Source organism: Gordionus sp. m RMFG-2023, chromosome 3, assembly GCF_954871325.1.
Source record: "Gordionus sp. m RMFG-2023 chromosome 3, tfGorSpeb1-WG-v2, whole genome shotgun sequence".
NCBI lineage: Eukaryota > Metazoa > Nematomorpha > Gordioida > Chordodea > Parachordodidae > Gordionus > Gordionus sp. m RMFG-2023.
In genome coordinates this window covers 20363240-20383840 of record NC_088777.1, presented here as the reverse complement: position 1 = coordinate 20383840, position 20601 = coordinate 20363240, and the positions used below count along the sequence as shown (strand labels likewise).

The window sequence follows — 20601 nt, the reverse complement described above, 5'->3', positions numbered from 1 at the left end:
CGATGAAACTTATATCATTCTTTAGTGCTTAGTTAGTAGAGGTTAGTGCTTCAATCACTTTTGTAGCCGAATTTAAGAATAAAAAGTTTTTTGGGAAAAAAACAAAAATAAACAAATATTGGCGACGTGCCAAAACAAAAACTAGAGTAGTATATACCTAATAGTCATTAATTATTTACATTTTTTTATGATTTAATTCATATTATAATATGCTTATTGGCTATAAATATGATAAAAACATGCAATTTCAGATCGAATCTGATCTGATCGATATTTATGTAATCTGAAAAAATAAATTTGACCCCACCCTACTAAGAACAATTTTTAGTTAAATACGGTTCTGTGTATATTAAATCACGATTCCACCTCCTCACCCCCAAATGCCCTAAAAAATTTAACAAATTATTAAAAATAACCCCCCACATAGTTAAAAATACAAAGCATAGTCATGTATCAATTTTAAATATTTTATTTGCATAATATCTTCCAAAAGTTGTTCGCTCATCCTCGATCTATGCAATGAAAGAATGAATTTCAAAATGAGAAAAAGATTCTTCAACGCCAATAATGCATGGATATGGGTTTAATCCTACTCTATAAATTAAAATAATGCCTTTTCGCACAAATAAATTCATCATTAAGTAATATCTGTAGTATTTAAGAATTTATGCCGTTTATATTTAAATAAATTGAAAATATTAAATCTCATTAAATTATTAATATCTGTATTTACAATTTTACAAATATCTTAATATATTATTTAAAACAATATTCATTGAACCCGGGTTCAAAAAAATTCCCAGGCTCGGTTTGGGGTTTTGGAAATTTTATAAAAGGGGTTCAGAATTTTTTTTCAAAACCCCGGGTTTTCTTCTCGGGGTTCGGTTTGAATCCCTGGTTTTAAATGAAATGAGGTAATTTTTGTGAACATAGTCAAAAATTAATATAGTAGTGAAATTAATTAATAAATAAAATTAATAAAATTAGATTAGTGTTTGTTTTGGTCAAAAAATGTTCTTCTATTTTATAACACAATAGAATGATCTTTATATGAACTCATCAACCTTTATCATAATTTTTGATCTGGCATTTAAATAGCTAATGTCCTGATTAAATGTAATAATAACTACATTCTAAAGTATCCTTATCAATCATATAGTTGGTATGGGGGAGAGGGATTCTCCCTAAAACGTATGGTGAGCCCATCTCGAATTAGATTTGCTAATTTTGGATTCGTTTTTGAAGTAAATTTAAAGATTGTTCGAATAACGTTTTTCAAATAAATTCTTTAAAAAAAAAGACCACCCCCCACAAGTTCTGAATATATCTGGAGTGGCCTAAGAATGTATATAAAATAGTGATTTACATTTTTCCCAAACCTATAAAGTTAATATTGATATTTGAAAGTAGACATATAAATCAAAAAACTGATTATGATATTGAGATAAAGTTTGATTTTTTTTAAAATTTATATAAACTTTAATGTAATACCATTTTCACCTGTTTAACAATTTTAACATGGACTAAAAAATGTTAAATAATTTATACATATTATATTAAATTATTTAAATTATTGCTACAATAAATTTATAATCTTTTATGGTTTTTAATTATATTATAAATATAATTATTATTGTATATCTTTTTAAATATATTAATAAAAATATAATTTATTATATTTTGGATATTTTTTCGTATAAAAAAATAATAAAATATAATAGGTATGGGGGTGGAGGTAAAATGTTTTACCTGAAAAATGAAAAAAAATCCAGGTGTGTTATATTTATTTAACATAAATACTTCTTCTTTTTACATATTTTTTTTATTATTTTATCTAAATTGTTTTAAAAACATAGAATTGACATGAAATTTTTGCATGAATTAATAAATTTTATTATTGGTTTGGTTATTATTTTAAATGGCTCAATTTGAACTGATTCTTAAAACGGCTAACTCGATAATTTCCTAGATATCGAGATTTCGCTGATAGGTGTTCAAACCTTTGTGCCATCTGTGAGCGAAATCTTTGGCCTGCGTAATATTTTTCCGGGTAAAATATTGAGTTAGCCATTTTTAAAAATTGACTCAAATTGAACCGTTTATCAACACTACTAATTGGATCAAACAACAATTTATTTTATTCAATACATATATGTAAAACATTTCAATTTTGAAGTATTATTTTTTAAAAGGAAGAATTGTCTGAAGAGTTTCCTGATGTAAAAAATATAAACGTGTTTTTTATTATATTTATAGGTAGCATACATAATAATCTATTTTTTTCATTATTATAAAATCATCTTTATGTTAATAAAAAATAGAAATAATAAGGCATGATATTTTTTAAGTTGATTACGGTGAAAATCGATTCTTATTTAAAAATTCTGTATCAATTTCATGATTTTAAAAATAATTTTAGTATTTATTTAAAATGTATTAAAGGTGTTATAATTATTAACAATTGAATAAACTGTTTTAATCAATTATTCATAAGCCCGGTTATTTCCAAAAAAATCATCTTTAGGATCAAATCGAACAAGGAGTTCACATGAGACCTGCATTTTTTAAATATTAAAATCTTTAGAAATCTGAAATTTCCTTAATTAATGTTCCTAATTGTATGATACGTATTCATTTATATCTTTATACTAAATAAAGAAAAACTAATTTAATGTTATAATATAACTTTAAAAGATAAAAAGTAATTTTAATCAATAATTAATTATTCTATTTCAGAGTTTTATTATTATTATTTTCCAAACATTGATAGAAAATAAAATAAATACCACCATTACTAAACATTAAAAACAAATTACTATTTTGGTTATAAGAGCAAAAAAGGAAATAAAAACTTATTTTAGCTTAAAAAACAAAATAAATTTGCATAATTTAATTTTAATTAATTTCGTTTAGAAATTTTCTTTTATAATGGCTTTAAACCAGGGACTTGCAACAGGAACATTTTTTTCCTTTCCCGTTTTCCGAGTAAGTAAAATGTTTATTTAGGCTTGAATTTGCTTTGGAACACATCGTTTTTGGTTTTATTCATTCTGTATAATTTCATAATTAAATTTCGAAGTATTTTATTTTAAAATTACTAATTATTCTCCACGATCAATGCCACTAACTATTACAAATTTAAATAGGTACTGCCCTTGGAATGATTTTTTAAAAAAAATTCTTATATAATATAGGATTTTGTTTAAAATATCAAAATTTAAAGGAAAAAGCATAGGTGCTTTGATATCATATTAGTAATCTTATTAATCTTTACTGATATTACTAGCCGAATTCACCATAATTTACTAAATAAAAATCATACTAAAAACAAACCCAAAATTATTTTATTAATTTATTGGGTAATCTTACTAGTCACCTTTATTAATCCTTTGTATCAATTTGGGCGAGATGGCGCATTTGAACCACAATTTTTTTAAAAAATCATTAATAAAAAAGATCAAAGGTTTCCAGGGTAAACAATTAATTTTTTTATCTGAACAGTCATCTAAATTGAATCAAACAACATTTTGAATAATATACATAAATTAGTTGAACTTTTGTTAGAACCCTTTCCCGTTCCTAAATCTCAAAAGGGGATTTTAGTTACGGTTCCTAAAACTGTTTAAAGAGGGGTTCTGGTACCAAACTCTGGAAGAATACAAAATCGACAGAGCATCGAAACTGGTATTCTGGGAAAAGTTATATACAGTTAAAATATCATTATTAAATATACAATAAAAGAGGGCAAACAAAGTAAAATTTTATTTTTATTTAATACATATTGAAATTAGATATTATGGACAGGCAATTAATTAAGATTAAATTGTTTAAATATAAAAAGAAATTATGCTGGAAATTTAGAGTGATAAAAAAAATGTTTAATATAGAATTTTTATTATCCAATCCAATTTAAATCATATTCGTCGAGAATTCAAAGATTAAAAAGAATACACAAATATTGGAACAAAGAAAAAATAGATATAATTACTAAAATGTTATCAATCCCTGAAAAACAACAAATGAAAATCAAAGGCATTGCAAAATATGTTGAAATGTCTAAGGCATTGGTTCATAAATTTAGATGCAACATATTCCCAGAAATATGGAGATCCTCTAAAAGAATACAATATTCAAAAAAGATGAAGTAAATTGAAAGATACATCATTAGAATGGAAAATAACACTCTTACTATCCAGGAGATAATAGAAAATTTGCCCTCTGCTGGTAGTTCAAAAACAACCATTGTAAATATATCAAAAATATATGTTGGTCTAAAAAAGAGCTGACAAGGTGCCTGATAGAAGAAATACTCCAGGGGCAATTAATATTCGTCAAATCTATTGTGTAAAGATCTTAAATATCCCAAGAGAAACTTATTTTCTTAGATGAAACTGGAATAAGCTTGAATGTAGTGCCAATCTATATAAGCATACTATGTACAATTGGAATTGGAGGGGTAATCCATTATAAAATAATCAAGGAGCTTATAATGGACTATTATTTCATAATCCTATGAGAGCATAGCTTATTAGTATCTTACCACAGGATACAATCATTGTAATGGATAATGCATTTATCCATAGAAGCTATCTTATCGATGCTTATAAAGGTGACATTGAATATCCACCACCATATTCACCTCAGCTTCAGCCAAATCCTATCGAAAATTTTTTTTGGAATCTTGAAAAATAAATATCGAGCAATCAATCCCCGCCCTAATCCAAGAAATGAAATTGCTCGGAATATTATTCAGCTCCTATATGGATTTATTCCTGAAGATTTTACTAACTTTTACAATCACATGCAACTAGGAGTTGGGTTATCGAGGACAACTGATTAATTAAGTAATCCTCATAATTGATTTGTATTAATAATTTTAATGTTAACTCTTTTATGTTCTAAAAAGGTGCCATCATCGTCGAGGAGCAAATGGAATGATTTGATAAATTTTATTTATTTATTATTTTATATAAAAGTTTATAGCAGTATTGTCATATTTTTATCGAAATAAATGGATACAAAATAGATTACATTTATGAAATTCTAAAAAAATTTCGAATATTAGAAAGACTATTTACAAAAAAAAATTAAAATTTTAGATTAAATTTAATCAAAAATCTACTTGAGCATTCTCAAAGAAGATGAAAAAAAAATTTCATTTTTCATTAAAAATTATATATTTACAAACATAATTTCTTTTTATTATTTAAACATGACGTTTGATCTTAATTAATTGCTTGTCGATATTTAATTTAATTTCAATATGTATTAAATTAAAATCTTACTTAGTTTACCCCCTATCGTTTTATTATAACAAAAAATCTTACTATTTCTTTAAAATCTAAAGGGGTTAATAGCAACGATAAATGTAAGCACGCCGTTCATTTAGAGAATTATCTTGTCAGGAAATAAAATTACAGTTTTTGAGAAATTAACACCCCCCCCCCCATTATATACTTTTGGTTCATGCTTACTTAAGCAATTTCAGTTTTAAAAATTTTATTTTAAACAAACAATAAAATAAGCCATAAAAATTAATTAAAAATTTTCTTTTATTTTCAAGATTCTCAACGATTTTGATTTTTAAAAATTTCTTAAAAATATTCCCAGTGATTAATGGATTTGCGATGGGGAATTTTTGAAAATATATTTAGGTTCATAGATTATAGATTATTTTAATTTTTAAAAATTGTGAAAATAAAATATCATAAGGAATCTTATGCACTAAATGGCTATCAATTTATCATCATTCATTTTATGTTTTATAGAGATTTAGCGTACCTATATATTTTTTTGGAATGAGGGGGTGGGTACTTTCTTTTTTTGTCCACCTTTTTAAAGTATTTCGAACAGAAATTGCATATTTCTATCATTTTTGGTAATTTTTATATAAAATAGATTACAATATGAATTAGGTAATATATAATAGATATTCAGCAAAATATTAGCAATTGGTAAATGACTAATAAGTAATATTAATAATAAATTATGTAAATATTGAGGTTAATTTATGTAAATGTGAATTGCAATATTTCGCTAGGAGATCAAAAAATTTGCGGAGACCTGACACCCAAATGCTCTCCAAAGTTAAGGTCCTATGGTTTTAGCAAATTTACCTATCTTCTGAATTTCCGACAATTTAGTATTGCTTAGATTTCTATTTATTATATTAGTTTTCAATTCATAGATTTTTTATATAACGCGAAATTGTCTGTAATTCTCAGGATAGACATTTTACATATGTTGCTCGGTCAGGACTAGCCTATTAATAAGTAAAACTCTGCCCCGGCCCGTTAAATACTTTTGCACAAATTTCCGTCCATAACACTTTTAATATCTGTCTTATTTAAATCTAATAATTTATTTTCAATTAGTATTAGTCAAGCTTGAAATTCAAAAAAATATATATATAAATTTTGATGCCATAGCTAGCTTATTAAAATTTTATCAAATATCAGAGATTTCCGAGTCTCTGCCTAAAATTTATACACTCCGGGCGGAAAATATTTTGTACGAATTTTGCTATCCACAACCAATATAAATTAATTGTTGAAATCACAATATCATCGAGGATTATGATTTGAAGCTCTTCTTGATACTTAAAATTATTGAAATTTTACAAGAAATCAGACATTTATTTACGAAACCCTAACTGATATTTTAAATATAAATTTTCCGACTAGGTGTAAATCTGATCATTGAGACAGATTAGAAATATTTTAAAAAATCGAAACTAAATATTATATTCCCAATTCGATAAAGAAATTGAAAAGGCAACTACTAAGGAAAATCAAAATAAGGGAAAAACCAAGAGAAATAAATTGAGAGCTTTGTGATTTATTCACAAGATATTTTGGTATAAAATCGATTTAATAAAATATTATTACCGAACCAAACATTGTATTTTATAATAAACAAAAAAAAGTTATTTTAACACCAGCAAAAAGGATCAAAGGCGCCAACAATATATTAAAAATAAACGTTATACATCATCTTCTTGATCATAAATAGATTTATCTTATAAATAAAAGATTTCCAATTTTATTCGATTCATCATATTTCATATTACAACAATGCTTTTTTCTAGATTATGAATCTTTTCATTCGTTTTGGAAATAAACCTGTTGAGATGTCAATTTAACAAAACTAAATAGTTGGGTAGAAAATGTAGTCTGATGTGGACTCTTTCAGCAACGTTGCTATTTATAGCCATTATGGGCTTGTGTAAGGATTTAAAATGTTAACGTGAGCATGGGACGATTCTCATTCCGTCCTTGAATCGAATTCTTCAAAAAAAAAAGAATGGAAAAATGGGTAACAAAAAAAAATAATGTGCCTAAAATCTTTTGCAAAATAAGAATCATTTACTCATACATTTTTATAATTAATACCATGATTTTTAAATGGAAGAAATGAGAATGATATTAATAGAAATAGGATAAGTAATATGGCGACCGCCTCCACAATATTTTATAAGCCCATTAAAATAAATATAATCGCTGCTTAACTATTCTTAAAAAAATTATTCTCCGGGTTCTCGGTGGGGACCTAAAATTCAAGACAGGACAAACATTTGACTTTCATTTTTAATCTCTTTAAAAAAAATGTTCGTTGTAATCTTTTAACAACACTTGCACTGATTCCTAAAATGGACATTTTGGGTGATTACGAATGTAATCTTAAATAAAATAAAGGTTCCATTTTTGAAAATTTCTAAAAAGTAAGAATATTACTTATTTATCCTCGAAAATTTGTAAAACAATATTGATAGAGATGCCAGGGAAGCATTTCAATTAAGTTTTTTTATATCACTAAAATGCGAGAATTTTATTTCTGTCAATATTTTTTCGAGATTTACGAGAAAATATAAAAAATATTTCCAGTTTTGAGCGATTTTAGTTCTCGCGATTTAGAACTTATCCCGAAACGAATGTGATGTTTAAAAAATAATTATTTCTTTTAATGTTTGAAGAACGTTTATTCCTAACTCCTAACGAAATTATTTATTCCATTTTTTAATAGATTAATATAATTCATAAAATTATGCGTTTAGAATTTTTAAAAATAAAGAATAAAAATTTAGTTTTTTTATTATTCCAAACCGCATATTTCATATTAATTATCCAAAAATATATCGATTTAAATTATTTAGAGGAATGAAAAAGTTTCGAAAGTAGTAATAATTTAAAAATCTAGCATATAATTGGTTAGTCGGGGTTATTTGGCCACTGTGATTGCGATCAAAGAATAATATCAACTACCTTAACCCTATCAAAAATTTCACAATGGCAAAAAACCCTTTTTCTATTATAAATTCAAATAGGAAGGGAGATAGCGATGCCATTTGCTAATATATTTTGGGTTCAAAATCGTTCCTAATAATGCATTGTATAAGAAACCATAAAAAAAATACAATGGTGTATTATGTATTCAATATCAAAAAAGGATAAGAAATGAAATACAAATATACTAGGAAGTTTAAAGGTAGTATCCATAAAAACAAAGATCACGGTGAACAGATTTAGGTGGTATGGACATAAGATGAAAAGGACTAAAAACTATATAGGAAACGAGGTTAAGAGTCTAGAGTGATGGGTAAACGAAAGAAAGGAAGGCCAAAACTCCAATGGACAAACAAACTTAAAGCCAATATCAGAAAATATAATATAAAATGGAAAGAGATATTGAAGGAGTTTACAACTCGAAAAGGTTAAAGCTGAAAAGAAAAAAAAATATGGATTTTAAATTAAGTCCAAGTTAGAAAATCCCAAACTCAAAGTTCTATCATAACAAAAAGTATCCCGGGCACCTTATCATTCTACAAAAAAAAAATTGGTTTCTTAATATATAGTAAAGAGCAGATATTAGAAAAGAAACCATAGTGAACCTAGCTCTTATAACTGGAGAAGGGGGGGGGGGTTGCTATTTGTCAAATTAAAAACCATTATATATTTTTTCTTTCAATTGTAATTTCACTTAGCTCTCCCTTCATTTTCTTTTTAAAAATATTTATATATCATTCTAAATGTATCAATTTGTTTGCAACATGTTAGATAAAACAGTATATTTATATAAAATATTTAAATTGAAAAATTATATATTTTTTAATTTTTCTAGTCAGAATGTTAGTTATATTTTATTTTAAATTGTATACTATGTAATTTTTTAATACTATTTTTTAATATGTAATTAAAAAGAGGGGGTGAACGAATTTAACAAATATTGCTGATACTATTTTAGCAGTGTGTTTTGCTCTATATGCTTAGGGGAGGGCATAGATAACATTGACTCAATGAACAACATTTTATAGCCACCGAAACCATCTAAATAAAAGATTTTCGATCATTCCTAAATTAGACATAATTTACTAGAATAAATCATTTTTTGTTTACTTTAAAGATAATAAAAATATTTTTTCAAATGGTTACTTTTATAATATTATATGAAATACGAATAACAAAAAAACATCTTCATTTAAATTTATTACATCAGAAAATAATAACGTAAAGAAAAACATGATTTTAAATAAAATTGTGGTTTCTTTTAAAAAAAATATTTCACACGGAATATTACGTTATAAGAAATGTTAGGTAAATATTAATATCCCTTTTATAATAAAGACAAATTTATTTTAAATGATAGTTTTCATTACGTAAGTGTTTGGCAAACATAATTGAGTTTTATAAAGAAAAGGAAACACTTTCGAAATCTAAACAATGTTAAATAAAGAGGTCACTAGATACATGGAATGTTATGATAAGGAAAATATTCAATGGAGTTATAAAACTAAGCATAAAACGAGATAAAGTGGTTATATACTACCGAAGAAAACTTTTGTTAACTGATTTAAGAATCCATTCCATGAAAGTGGAAAACCTTAGGAAGGATACAAGTTGTTCTTATTTTGTTTCCTTTTATAAATGGCATATTACAATTATTAACATTTAACAACTTCACCGGCCATAAATAATACTAACTTATTTTTATTTTAATTAAAATGGATTAAGAAATCTACTTTTTAATTAAATTTTTTATAGTGAACAATAATTAATAAAAAATAAATCTTAATCAAATTATATAAATCATTATTAAAAGGCGTTAAAAGGGGAAAAAAATGAGAATTTTAAAAATTTTATAATATTGTTATAATCGTACATTATAAATCAAATTTATAAAAGATCTGATATGAGTTTAGTTTGTACATCTTGGGTTAGGGATAAGAAAATCTTGATTATGAAAAATGAGAAATTAAGTTATCATTATCAAGATTTCGCTTATATTATGTTATTTATCGTCTGTATACTCTGTATTGTGTTGATTAAATTTATTTTTCACATAATGTTCCAGATTGATGAAAGTTTGTAGTTTAGTCATATTGAATAAAAGTAATTCGTATAGAGAACTGAGAGAAAGTATGGTCACCATTTACAGGTAAAATCACTATATTAAAATGCGAGAAAGACTAAATTCCAAGGACTTTTATTTAAAAATTAAGATAGTGAGTGGCCCTCCATCTCCTAATAAAATTTATTATTTCCTTAAAAAATATTTTGAAGAAATGAATGTCATAAAAGAGATAAACTATCATATATAGATTACTTGTATTAATAAGTTAAATTTGGGTTTTATATTTTTTTTATTATTCGTCGATCGTCCAATAATTAAGTTTCACAACATTTTATAGGAAAAACGTCGCATTTTCGTTGTTTCTTTTACTAACAAAAATCCCCACTTCACCTCAATCATTTTATTTTTATCTATATTATTTTATATATGAAAAAAATAAGTTTTTTTTCCCTTAAAATGACAAAAATTAGGCATTCAATTAATATTTTTTTAATAGAAGAGTTTTGCGAAAATTTCAAGATATAATATATAAAATTCACGCAATCCTTTAAATTTTTTACAATTTTATATATAATATTATACACATAGGTTTTGTGCAAACATTATCCACTTGATCTAAATCTATAATTTTTTTTCTTTTTGAAAGTGATCGATTTTATATTGTTTTTTTTGAAAAAATCAGTTATAAATTATAACGCAATTTATTTATTAAAGTGAATAAAAAAGGATATAAATTAATTTCAAAAAGAAAATAAGGTAACAAAAAATATTCTTTCAAGAGAGAATAAATAAAAATTAATAATTATAATTTGGTATAAAAGTTTTTATAAAAAAACACTTACTCCTCTGTTAGTTTCTGATGGATCTGAATTCGGTCTGTAATGGACCCAGTTAAGGTTAGATTCTTTTGTCGTGTCCAAAAGGGTAACTAAAAAATATATGAAAAAAAAAATAAATATTTTTTATCATTGCTTAAATTAAATTAAGATATGTTGAGCACCATTTTACCCACTCCCTAGAAACGCCCTGATCGTGCAATATATGTAATGTTGTTAAACAGCTGAATTTTTAACAACGGCCAATATTTTAGCTAAAAAATGTTATGCAGCTTAGGATTTCGTTACTATCCAAACCTTTCTTCCATCTATGACCAAAATCTCCATTTGCGTAATATTTATGAAATTATTAGCCGTTTTTAAATATCGAGCCTAACAACACTAAATATATGAATGTGAATAAACCTATAAAATATATAGTAAAAGTACAGATGGGGTATTAAACACTCTAAAGTCACGGGTCAGTTTTAAAAATTTTCACAAAATTTTGGTTTAAAAGGGAAATAAGATGATTATGAGGGGTTGTCAGGCAAGAAAATTTGAATTATAGTCTAAATTATTATTTACATACATATTTTATCTATAATTTTATAAATTATTTTGGCTTGTTAATTGCTGCAAGAATTATCTAAAAATATTATAAACTAAAAAATGATTTTGTATCTGCTACTGAGGATTGTAATAATACACCCTTAAATTTAGCTTGTTTATGATGCTAGGCTAATAGAACTTTAAAATAAATATACTGATAAAAAGGTAAATATAAATATTTTATAAAAATCTGTTAAATTTTTTATATCCATATTTATTGATTGCGTTGAAGTGTTTAATTTTTATTTGAATTCGATGACTAATTCATTGAAAAACCTAGAAAAGGAGAACTTATTGATCTCAAAATAATGACCTTCCTTTGATAAACCGAAGAGGAGAATAATCTAACACAAATTAGACTTTTCTGTTTATAAATTTTTAATTATTTATTTATATTTAAAAAAATTTATTTTTGAATAAAAAAAGTGGGTTATAATGGTAGATTTATGGAAATTTTAAAATTGAGATAGATATTAGGGAAGTGTGATCAATTTGGTATGTATCTTTTTTTAAAAAAAAATTGTGCTAGGCTCCCTTTTGTGGGAGACATAGCAAACTGAGCACCCCAAAAAGTAAAGAGCCTCAATTTTCAATTATAAAAGTTTGGTTCAGTCATTTTAATAATTTGATAACAAAGGTTCGGTTATAAGAAGAATAATCAAGTATAATCGATGCTTCAAATAATTACTATTATCCTTTTTTGAAGGTATTTCGTCGATACGATAGTAAAATAGAAATTGATATATCTATTAAATGAGTATATAAATTTTATTACCGCTTTAGTAAGAAAACTTTCCTACGTAAAGCAAAACAAATTTTCTTTACCTTTATTACTCATGTAATCCCCAAACCATATTGGATTAATGATGCAATGAACTTGTTAATATATTATATTACATAAAAAATCTTAATAAATCTTTACCATATTTTTATTGAGGTTATGATGGGATTATGTTAGACATGATTTTATATTATATTCTTTCAAATAAAAGATATGTGTATTGATTGCATAAGAGTTGAATTTGTAAGTAAGTATTCAACATTATGCCGATGAATTAAAAAAAGTTAAAAAAATAGGATTACAGATGCCCACAAAATTATTTATATTAATATCTTTGGAGAACAAAAATCCAACGTAGGTATATATTATAGAAACATAAAGAAAATTGATTGTTTGACTTTGATGTTTATAATTTGTGTTTAAATTTACTATTAATATCTATCTTGAATATACTTTCATAGACATAAATTTTTTTTTGATATTACATATTACAACACATCTAGAATATGTTATAACTTAAGCAAAAAAACAATACATATAATTTTCAAAAATAAACCAAAATCTAAGAGAAAAGATAATTAATTATATAGATAAATCTAAAAAATATATTACTCATCATTGTACATTTTTGTATAAATGGGAAAATTCTATTTAAAAACACTGATATTGATATATATACAATATATAATATACATATTCCCCCCTCTCTTTGTATAGATGATGACCGTATGAGATGGATAATTACAAAAAATTTATATCTACAAATAAATGACATATCAATAGATGAAATGAAACAAAAAAATAAAATCATTGTTCAATTTGAGACATAAAAGAGGACACAGGACAGGGAGCCTGACAATTATCCTTCCAAACAAAAAAAGGAGCTTTTCTCTGATTGAAAATAAGAATTTTTTAAAATGTCAAAATTTTAATTTTATAAAAAGGTTAAGAAAAAAAATATATATAGATCGCCAATGGTTGGACATCAAATTGAAGGCTTTAAATATTTTTTTAAAAAAGGTTTCAAATATTATTACAATTACACAAACAATATTAAATACCTTTATTTATTGTTATTTTTCTTATCGCTAATTTTTAATCTTCACCGTTCTTACTGTATATAAAAAAATTTTATTCCTTTTTTTAATTAGTGGAAAATAAAAGATAACATTTTATGGTCAATATTTAATGTTTGGTGGTAAAAAAAAAATTAAAATCATTTAATAAAAAACTTAATTTTTTATAAAACAAAACTTAGCCGGAAAAATAAGTGGACTATTATACCCATCACCTTTTGCAACGGAATTTCAGGAGACCTAATTTTTTTATTTCGATTTTATAATTTAGAAAATAAATCAAGTGTGTGTTGCATAAACTATTTCTAATTATTAAGATCTTGTTAAAATGAGGACTTAAAGGTAAAATTAAACAAATGGCATTTTGAATATAAAGATTAGGAATTTATTTGATAAATTACAATTAAAAAAAAGCTTTAAAAAACATTGATTTTTATAATAATTTTGTACAAAAAAAACCATGCTACAAGTTTATATAAATTATTTATGAGGAAGAGGGATGGTTTTATAACGATTTTAATTTTTGATTTTTGTAACATGAAAATATAATTGAAATAATAAGATATAATAGGGTTTATATAAAATTAAATTTCGCGTAAAAAAAGAATAAACTTTTTGAATATAAAATAATCCCATATTTTATTTTAACAGTATAATTTAATGAAATTTTTTAAACTAAAAAATATCGTTAATTAAATATTTTGGATTACTAAGGGGAAGGGGGGGGGGGGAATTCAAATGACCCCATAAAATTCTAAAACAAATTATTTACAAGTAGTGAACTTTATAGTGTTAACTAGCCAATGATATTTTAATATGATTGGTTCATATAGCATGTTTACTATATTATTCCAACATTTGTCATGAATTTATATAAGCAATATATTCTCCTCAAATTGGGTGGTTTAAAATATTTTTTAGGACGTTTGCATGGGCTGATAACAAAGGATGGGAAAAGTAGAATAGAGTTCTGCAATAAGTAGATTTTTAACCCGAAAGCCACCCATCTATTAAAAAGCCACCCCTCACGCCAACCTACTTATAATTTTTTAATAAATTCACCCACCCGTTAATTTATTTAGTTAAATATTATTTGATTGGTTGGTAACTCTCTATTTATTCCATTATATTTTTACAAATCTAAAATCCAGATCTGAACCCTAGCAAATATCGCTTTAGGTTTAGGTAAAAATAATAATATCTTTTTGGTTACAACTTTTATTCAGTTTAAACCTTAACACATGATAACTTATTTGAATTATATAAAGTGAAGCACATTTTTATCCCTTAAAATGTATTGAGTTGTATACAATTAAAATATTTCTGTCAAATTATGTCTATAAGAGAATAAAGTAAATAGCTTTAAAACGGTTATGATATAAAAGGATTCAGTTCACAGATCTTTTTAGAGATTCGGTTTAGGTTCGGGTGACAAATTTTTTACATTTAAGGTTTAATTAAGGTTTTATAAATAATAACGGTTAATACCTGTTCGATTTAGTTCAATCCCATATTAAATATGCAATATTATGGAAATTTTTTATAATACATATAAGCACATTCTGCTCATTTCGCCCGAAACCACAAGCATCTTTATTTGACAAAATTTATATCAATAATCTTACATCCGAGAGGCTCAATTTATCTACTAAAAATGGAGGATTACTTGGTTAAATAAATATCAAGAAATTATGTTCTCGTTTGATTTTGATAAATAGATAAATTTAAAACGATATGGAAAATGGAAAAAAAAGAATATTAAAATAAATACCACACATAAGTTTTGCGATAATCTTTTTTATATTAATATTATTGAAATGAAATATATATTCATAATATATTATTATTATATTGATGAAAGGGGAGTTCAGCCCTTATCTCTTTCCACATTGGTTCATTGTCAAACGAGTTAATGTATCATTTATAAAATAAATTTTCCTCCCCATCTTGATTTATTTTTTCTCAGCAAATCGATAATGGTTAGTTATTTCCTTTATTTAAAAAAATATTTTCGAATAATTCTATTAAATTATTTTTGGTTTTTTCTTGAAGATGATAAATGAAGGAGTATATTATTATTATGCCCATAAGTTGAATGAGCATTTAAAAAATTAAAATATATTATATTTTTTGCCCCCAGTGAGTTTAAATGAATTTTGGTAGAGGCGCTTTATTAATAGAAGCAGTTATTTAGACTCCCAAGTCAATGATTAAAATATAAAATGATCAATTATAAGATGGATAAGGACAGTGGCGTCACGCTAGACTTTATAATATCAGGGATTTTCACAATGGCCCTTTTTTAGCTAACATTTTTAAAATGAACTTGATTTTTTTATATAAATTTTAAATTATCAGGGGATTCTTCTAATTTTACAGGAGTCTCCAACCCTGTACACCTACCTTCCTTTAGTGATGCTACTGGAAGAATACTGACTATATATGTAGACTAAAGAGTGCACCTCTTTATATCAATGACAAAATCATATCTCAGGTCTATTTTTTCTCCATTTTTATTTCCTAATTTAATTTTTTTGTCGTGTGACATTTTCTAAAAAATCCTGTTTTAAGACAAACCTTATAGTGAATATTCGTTAGAGCAAACAAAAAAATTTCCACCGATTTTATCTATAGTGAGGTTTTTCTGTCTACACAAATTTAATTGAGAATTTTATTTAGTAGGGCAAGATAAGTTGTTGATGAGAATTGATTTTGCTTATTAGGGTTAAAAAAGGTAACAAAATTGCATACGAAGTTTAATTTAATACAAATTTTTTTTGGCATATTAAAATAATTATTATTTTAATAGCTTTGCTTAACATGGAAATCTCTAGTAGATGAATTAAATAAACATAAAATATATTATAAATATAATAGCGTTTAAAATTTTGTATATTGATTAAAGGTGCTTTGATTTTTAATTGTTCTTAAATTGGTAAAGGTTTATAAAATAGAATAGGCCCATTGAAGTGGTTAAGAGAGAAGTAAAATAATGCCGCATGGGCATTAATTTAATTTGAGCCCAATGGGTAAACCATTATTCCCATTTCTTTACCTGAAAATAAGGATATCCTTAAAATTTAAGGTATTTGTAAAGTTGATAATATTGAATTAATTTGTGGAAAACATAGTAAGGACATTAGTGCCACTTTTTTACAATATTATGAGGCTTAGCTTTGTAAAAAAACGGATTTTTTTAGATATTTTTATATTTTTAAAATTACTTTTTAAGGTATTTTCTAAAAAAAATTTAATTTCAGAGGGCATGAAGCTAGAGCTTTTGCGCGATCTCTTTTAGTGACGCTACTGAACTATTGGAAAAATAATGCTTAGAAATAGGAGAAATTTTGGTCGAGTTGAAGATACGGGGGAATTATTTATGGTTAGTTTTTACAGGCAGAACTATATAATGCTTTGACCGGTGAGAGGGATTAATAATTTTGGATTTGCTTTCAAAGAGTATATATATTATATTATTTTGGTTTAAACTTTATTTTTTACATAAATTTTATATTAGAAAGAGAGTCGTGTTGATTACTATACGAATTAAGCCTTCAAAATTAGTATTTTTATGATATTATAATAATAAAAATAATATTGATTTCCTTTCCGAATAATATTTATACATTGAAATATAAATATAATCTATGAATAAATATTAAGACAGACTGGATTTTTTTAGACCACAAAATTTTGAATACATAATTTAAAAAGGTTGTAAGAACATGTTCAAAAAAAAGAATATTTTGTTGGTAACTTCATTATCAGGTGTGGGCGAATGGGTTAAAAATTGTCCGGTGGGGGGGGGGGGGGGTAGAATTATTTTAAACAAGAGGCGAAGTAATTATAATATTTTTTGGGCAAAATAAAAAGAACGAGTTGGGCTTCAAACTAAACCGTAGAACTCGAACGAACTTACAATTTTCTGAGCAGTAATCGAATTATAAAGAAAATTTTAAATGAGCGAGCTGTTATAAATAGTTTGAATCGGTTTAACCCGGGCCATAGCGATTTTAAAAGATAACTAACTTTAAATTATTATCCTAAATTTGAAACTTTAATTTTCATTGGGGGGGGGGGGCTGGTGATTTAAATTCATGATTTCTTTTCAAATAAAAATTTTTTTAAACAATTAAATCGCCTATTAATCAATATTAAGTTTATTGTTTTTACTACCAGTTATAGAGATTAGGCAAATTACTAGTTATTTAGATATGAAATAATCTTAATGGTTAGATTAAATGAGGAATTATAAAAATATAAATTAAAAATTTTTTCTTTAAGATTAATATATATATGGTTTATGATTAATTTTTTAAAAATCAAATTTATAAAAAAGATCGAACCGAAAATAACCGTTGTAAATTCTAAACCGAACCGATAAATGGAAGACCCTTATAAAATTTTAAACTAAAAACCGAAAGAACCAAACAGCTATACTCAACGGTTCGAAACCCTGAGAACGAGTCTATATTTAAAAAGAATATTTTGTAAAAATTAATTATAATAAAAATAAAGTTTTCTGGTTAAAACTTCTCTAAAAATCTCTAAAGTTAATTGTTTCCTTCTGGGTAATTGCCCCACCAGCTAAAAAAAAGGGAAAAAGTAGAGCAGAATTAAATTAACTCGCGCTTAGCTTAGAAAAAAAATTTTCGGCACGCCTGTTGATTTAGTCGAATTAGCCGATTTCAAGCATTACCCAACTATTTTTCCTAAGAGTCAATGGCAGCATTGAGTGGTCTGCCAATTAGGTGTCATATCACCTTAACTTTGCTGATATTAAGATATAAAATGAACAATATTTAACCCGCTTATAAATAGTCGGTTTGGATTTTGGGATCAAATAATAAGTTTATTTATACAATGTATCTAAGTTATAATTTTAAAATTTCTAACATTATTACATATTCACACAAGTAATTTTATGGCATATAAAACATGTATTTTATTTTATTTTATTTTCATTTCATATTATATTTGAAGGACACTTTATTTTTGTAATCAAGATCAAACATAAACATAATGTAAAGGTAAAAACTAAATGGCCAAGGGTTTCCTGTTTATATATATAAAATATAGTTTACTTATTTATATATGATCATTTGATTTTTTTTTATATTGTAAAAAAGAGGATTTTAATTATACTAAATATATCAAATTGAATCTTCCTCTTTTTTTTTGAATTACGATAAAATATTTTATATATCATTAATATTTTTAATTACTAATACTTTTTCGAACATTTTTAATTGCAACTTATAATTTTTTTTAAAATTTAATAAACTATTTGGGTTGGAGGGTGAGGCCGTTAAAGTCAATATAATTATACTTTTAATTTAATTTTCGATTATTTACATTGAGTAATTATTATTTTCCATTTTTTTGCAAAATCTACAAACAATGTTTATGTTTACGAAAAATTTTTTAAATTATTGATTCTCCCATATGTGATAAAGTCATTCATTCTGCATACATTCCCTTTTTACTTGACCGAATATCTATATTCTTAAAATCATTCTTTGTATTATAATTCTATTATGGTAATAAAAATTTCAAAGGTGATCGCTCTATATATACATAATCAGCATCTCAACTAATTAAAATCTATTAATAAAAACATCTAAAATCAATAGCAAATTGCAAATAAAATGGGTTAATTTTAATTAACATTTTTAAATTTGTAGAAAAATAATATTTTTTCAAGTTATTTAAATTTATATATATATATACTAGAAATTGCTATATAATCGTTTCTCAATCAGAATATTAAAGTTTTTCCAATAAAACTACCTTGAAAAAAAAAATTCTGGGATTTAATAAAAAACGGAGAAACTGAAGCATTCGTGATTGGGGCATTTTACTTTTTAGTCTGAAATTTAGTTTAAAATAAAATTTTTATATATGCAAAGCATAAATCACATTATCTCTAGTAGTGTTGTTAAACGGCTCGTTTTGAGCCGATTTTTAAACGGCTAACTCAATATTTTAGCCAGAAAAATATTGCCTAAGCCTCAAGATTTCGATTATATATGTAAAGACCTTTGTTCCTTCTTTAAGCAAAATATTCAGGCTTACGTAATATTTTCTGGATAAAATATTGAGTTAGCCGTTTTAAAATCGGCTCAAAACGACCGTTTAACAACACTAATCTCTAGTATAGAGTACAATTTAAAAAAATTGCAATATTTACAATAATTCATATATCATGAGAGGAAAAGGCTCTAGCTTATAAATTTTTCGATTTGTAATTTCACATATTATTAGCCAATGAGTAAAAAGTTTCCTCTACTTATGTTATGGATGATGTCAGTCACCATATAAATTTTTGACGGCCTATACTGATTTTTTTTTCACTTATCTCTATTAAATTTATTATCATTTTTCATATAAAATATATGAAAGCTGAATATTCTTAATTCCTTGTACTAAAAATTGATACTAATACTATAATTAGACTTAATAGAATAAGTAAAATAGTTTTCTCCTAATTCTCTAAAAAATATACTTTTTTAAAAAAAATCCCCCCACTTCTAGTGACCCTTAAGTGAAAATTTGGTGTCATATGGACGCCATCGAATAAAATTAATTATGTATATATTAAAATAAAGAAGACATAACCAATTTAGATTTACCTTTATCAGCATGTAAATGGGACTTAGTTAATATCGAATAATACCAATGAATGTGAAAAAATAAAATCTTTTTCCACATTTTGATTTGATTTTTTTGCTAATAATCTTTATCAAAGAATAGCGTTTTCATTTTTCAGTGAAAACAGAAATATGATACTTTTTATTTTTTTATTCGGAATTTTATACATATAAAAATGAATTCCTTGTTATATTGTTTTTATTTTTCATCATGGTGTATTAAGAATTTCCTGAGAATATAATATTACAATCCCATTAATTTGATGATTGAGGATGATAGATTACAGTTATTGCCATTTTTAATCATTGATACCTATAGA

General features: G+C 24.9%; 1 protein-coding gene across 1 annotated transcript in view; it reads right to left on the bottom strand.

The window, feature by feature from the left end:
- Nucleotides 1-20372, bottom strand: part of LOC135926139 (uncharacterized) — a 56333-nt gene extending 35961 nt beyond the window's left edge. The window contains exons 1-2 of the mRNA XM_065461857.1: nt 20264-20372; nt 11190-11275 (exon numbers count right to left, since the gene is read on the bottom strand). Coding sequence (XP_065317929.1) covers nt 11190-11275; nt 20264-20342 — 165 coding nt within the window. The 5' untranslated portion in view covers nt 20343-20372. The remainder of the gene's footprint in view (nt 1-11189; nt 11276-20263) is intronic.
- Between the last annotated feature and the right edge of the window lie 229 nt (nt 20373-20601).